At 46.6% G+C, this 4,553-nt stretch overlaps 1 protein-coding gene across 1 annotated transcript; it reads right to left on the bottom strand.

Annotated features, from left to right (window-relative positions):
* Window positions 1-2,175: 2,175 nt before the first annotated feature.
* LOC103516267 (TATA-binding protein-associated factor 172) lies at window positions 2,176-4,473 on the bottom strand (the record flags this gene model as incomplete). Its single annotated transcript, XM_008481230.2, has 3 exons — window positions 2,176-2,879; window positions 3,528-3,726; window positions 4,139-4,473. Coding segments are annotated over 3 exons (909 nt in total), but the record flags the coding sequence as incomplete, so codon positions are not given.
* Window positions 4,474-4,553: the final 80 nt, after the last annotated feature.

Genomic DNA, 4,553 nt, shown 5'->3' with positions numbered 1-4,553 from the left:
CAGCACCCATTTCTCCAAAGCAATGTTGTGTGTTGCATCCTTGTCCACCATTACTAGTGGAAACTACATACCAAATTTCAAGTCTCTAGCTTCATACCGTTCCGAATATTGTTAAATTACACCAAAACCGCCAAAAGCGGTAAAATGCCGGCCAACCGGTTGACCGATCCTACCCAAAGTTTCGTTGTCGCATCCTTGCAATTTGACATTTACATACCAAATTTCAAGTCTCTAGCTCTTACCGTTCTCGAGATATTTTGTTTACAGGACAGACAGACAGACAGGGACCAGACAGGACAGACAACAGACAACACACACGGACAATAGCATAGAAACAACTTATGGAATTTAGACATAATTAAGGGACAACTCAAAACGTGATTTTGGGCACTAAAAAATTTTTCGGCTGGCGAGCCGTTCGAATGAAATTTTTTGACGGAAGAGAAGGCGCTCTGGCCGCGAAAAATTCCTGTTCAAAACGCTGTGGATAATTATCAATGTATACTTTCGTTCTATTGTATGGATGAGACAGTAATATCTCGACTCGGTGGTAAGAATAACAGAGAACACACAACAACAACAACAACAAATATAACAAGATTGTTAAAAAAAAGGGGGGGGGGGGCAAGTAAATTTCACGCGGAGGCAAGAACGCTCTGCGGCGAAGGGACGGAAAAATATTTTTCGGCTGAAGCGTTAAAATGAAATTTTTGTTGACGCGGAAGAGAAGCGCTCTGGGCCCGCGAAAAAATTGTGTTCAAAACGCTGGTGTAATTATCAATGTACTTTCGTCGTATTGTGCATGGACGGGGCTCGTAATATCCCTCGACTCGGTGGTAAGGAAAAAAAAAAAAAAAAAAAAAAAAAAAAAAAAAAAAAAAAAAAAAAAAAAATTAAAAAAAAAGGGGGGGGGGGGGGGGGGCAAAGTAAATTTCACGCGGGCAAGAACGCTCTGCGCGGGCGAAAAAATTTTTCGGCTGGAGCGTAAAATGAAATTTTTTTGACGGAAGAGAAGCGCTCTGGCCGCGAAAAATTGTGTTCAAAACGCTATGTACCCTCAACCATTGGACACGAATTTCGGTACTATATGGAGACAGTGGTCTCCGAGAGCAGCCGAGAGAAAAGAAGACGCGATGCCCCTTCTCTCTCACTCTGATCATAGCACCGAGTCGCCTGAGCCCGGGAGCTCGCCTGGATTTGTGGACGGACCGCTGCTCCCACACACCCGCTTCGGCGGGCGGTGGCGGGCAAGCTGGTTGGTTGACGGCTGGGCGGGCTTAGCCGGGCGTGAACTGTTGGCGGGCGGGGGGACCCTTCCCCCCGAGTGTGGTGCGCGTGTTTCCGATGCCCCGGACGCGCGCGCGTGTTTCAAAAAGAGAGGCGGTCTGGAGAATGTGTCTCCGCGGGCTCGGCCGGTGTCGGACGACTGACGAGCGAACTGACGGTGCCGGGGGCGAGGAGGTCGCGAAACGTGGCGCTTTTCGAAGCGAACCCGTCTCTCGTGCTTGCCGCGAAACCCCGGGCGTCCGCCGAGCAAAGTTGAATCTCTACTGTCGAGCCTAGAGACCCGTCCGCACGGGGCAGCAAGCCAGCCAGCCAGTGTGTGACTGTAGAATGGTGATGTTTTTTGTGTGAACACGCGCCCTCGTACACGTGTGTGCGCGCGCGCGCGCGGGACGTCAAACCGGGAGCGCCTATGGCGTTTTCGGGGCGGCGGCGCCGCGCGCGCGCGCGTGCGCGTGTCGAGTGTGAGTCGACGACGAGGACAGTTCCCTGGTTGATCCTGCCAGTAGTCATATGCTTGTCTCAAAGATTAAGCCATGCATGTCTCAGTGCAAGCCGTACGCGCTCGCGCGTCTAGGTGAAACCGCGAAAGGCTCATTAAATCAGTTATGGTTCCTTGGATCGTACCGCTCAGTTACTTGGATAACTGTGGTAATTCTAGAGCTAATACATGCCTGCCGTACGAGATTGAGCAATAACAGGTCTGTGATGCCCTTAGATGTTCTGGGCCGCACGCGCGCTACACTGAAGGAATTAGCGCATCCTATACCTGGGCCGAGAGGCTCGGGTAACCCACTGAACCTCCTTCGTGATAGGGATCGGGGCTTGGCAGGATAGGAGAAAGCCAACCGTTCTGAGAACGAACATTATCTGTATAGGATGAAGGCAGGCGCGCTACCCTCCAAGGCTAAGTAAGGTAGCTCTTGATTGATTGATTAACAAATCTTAGGCTTGCCGCACATAGGCGTAGAAAAGCAACTTTTAGAAGCACGGAGTAGCGCGATGAATCCTGAAGATCCAAACCTATGAAAATGATAGAGACTTCTTACACTAGAGTCATGCGATTTAGGTCTCCTAGACTGTGAGAGGTTCTCTATCATTGTTATAGGTTTAGATTTTCAGGTGGCATCGCGCGATTCCGAGGCACGACTACGCTTCCAATGGACGGCAGACCTTATTCATGAATTTTGAGTAGATTTGTCAATCTCACCATTCCTCTGTTACTCTGTGGATGATGGCATAGGATTCAAGCTCTGTACAAAGTTACTCAAGTCATATTCCTCTTCATACTCTCTCTCATCCCACAGTTCTGGCAGAGTGTCTAGTAACCCCTTCAGTCCCCCTGGGTTTGTTCCACTCGAGCCTGCCTCCTGGCGACTGTCCTGTCCATCTAGACAGAACAGGTCTAGTATCTTGCCAGTGGCCATAGTATCTAGGTTTCTATTCTCACTGTTGATCACTGTGTTGGCGGTGAGTAGTTTGAACTTCTGCAGATTCATAATCTTCTCCTCCAGAGTATTCTTAGTGATGAGACGATAGACATTGACCACCTTCTTCTGACCTATGCGATGTGCGCGGTCCATTGCTTGCAAGTCCTGTGAAATAGAAAACATTGTAAAATGTTTAATAATAATATAACAAATGCCGTTTCTTTGTCTTATTATATCACAACTTTGTAGGATTTTCCAAATATCTCATTTCTAATCATTACCTAATCCTAACACCCAATGTTTACCCACCGGTTGCTATGCGCATTTAAATTACTTAGCTTCTCATTTTCCTCACGAGGCTGAGTGGGCCCCGCAACAGCCAGTCACGGAATCAATCATTTGCATGATACAATTTTTTTTGACCCCGCCGGGAATCGCAGGGTCTTCCGCGTGCAAGGCGAGCGCAGTGACCACTACGCGATGGGAGCTGAGTGAAGTGTTCAATACTTTCTAGGAAATCCAAATTGTTAAACAAACAAAGTGCCTTCCTAGTTTGACCTCATATTAGTTTACACCTGTCTCGGTGAAGTAGTGGTTAAGGTGCTCACCTGGTACATAGGAGGGTGCGGGTTCTATTCCAGCTGATGTATGAAATGTTATTTCTATTTTGAAAATTAATGACCTAATAGTTAATTTCTGGCATTTGAAACCAACCAATTTAAGAATTTAACCATACAGTAATAGAGCTAAAAGGGTTACGTAATGAAACTGGAGTAATAAAGAAAACCTAAAATATTGAATACTTTGTCTTACCTTCATGGGACTCCAATCATGATCTACAAATATAACCGTGTCTGCTCCTGTTAGATTGAGACCCAGACCTCCCACCTGAGTTGTTAATAGTAGTACATCTATAGTAGGATCTGAATTGAACTTGGTCACTATAGCATGACGTGCAGTACTCACTACAGAACCATCCAGACGGAGATAGGTAACTCCGGGCATTTCACATCTGAAATATCAAAATAGTAAATATTGTTGTTATGTAGGTCCAATTCATTCACATCAAGTACAACTTAGAGCTGAATCCTCCTCGTCTAAAATATCAGCAGAATAGCTGACAAGAAATCACATTCGTTGTCATATGGTTCCATGAAAGTGTTAAAACTCCCGAAATAGATCTCATTGTGTCGTTCTCGGAACGGCTGGCTTTCTCCTGTCCTGTCTTCCTTCTATCTTCGCTCTTGGGACCATTATATGTCTATTGTTTAAAGTTTAAGCGTATGAAAGAAATGAATGAAATGAGGTCATTACGTTTTGGGTCCCATCGGGCCCCACGGAGGACATCTAAAGATGCGATGGACGATTGACTGGAAATGTGTGGACCTGGACACAGCTAAGAATGGTTTAGTTGTTCTACTTACTTGAACAAATCATTCTCGACAATATCCAGCATAGCTCTGAGCTGACAGAATATCAGGGCCCTATGTTGAGTGAGGATGGAGGGTGGGGGGGCCCCGGGGTCATAGTGGGGCCCTGACCCCGACATACCAGGGGAGGCCCCTATACCACAATCCATGAGGAGCTGCTTCAGGGCCGGCAGCTTAGCGGCGTGTCGAATATCAGATAGGTTGAGACCGGGCCTGGACACTAGAGCTTCATATTGAGCATGGGATGGGCCTAGCACTAGCTTGGGATGATTGCATACACTCTGTAGATAACGCAGTGACTGGAAACAAGACCGAGGCAATAGAAGTGAGAAAAAAATAAAATAATAATAACAGGTACGAGTAGGTACCTACATATTTATAAAAACAAAATTTGAAATTATTGAAGTTA

This window comes from Diaphorina citri, unplaced genomic scaffold, assembly GCF_000475195.1.
Source record: "Diaphorina citri unplaced genomic scaffold, Diaci psyllid genome assembly version 1.1 scaffold1530, whole genome shotgun sequence".
Classification (NCBI taxonomy): domain Eukaryota; kingdom Metazoa; phylum Arthropoda; class Insecta; order Hemiptera; family Psyllidae; genus Diaphorina; species Diaphorina citri.
The sequence above is the reverse complement of the archived record's forward strand: the minus strand, read 5'-3'. Positions and strand labels throughout refer to the sequence as shown.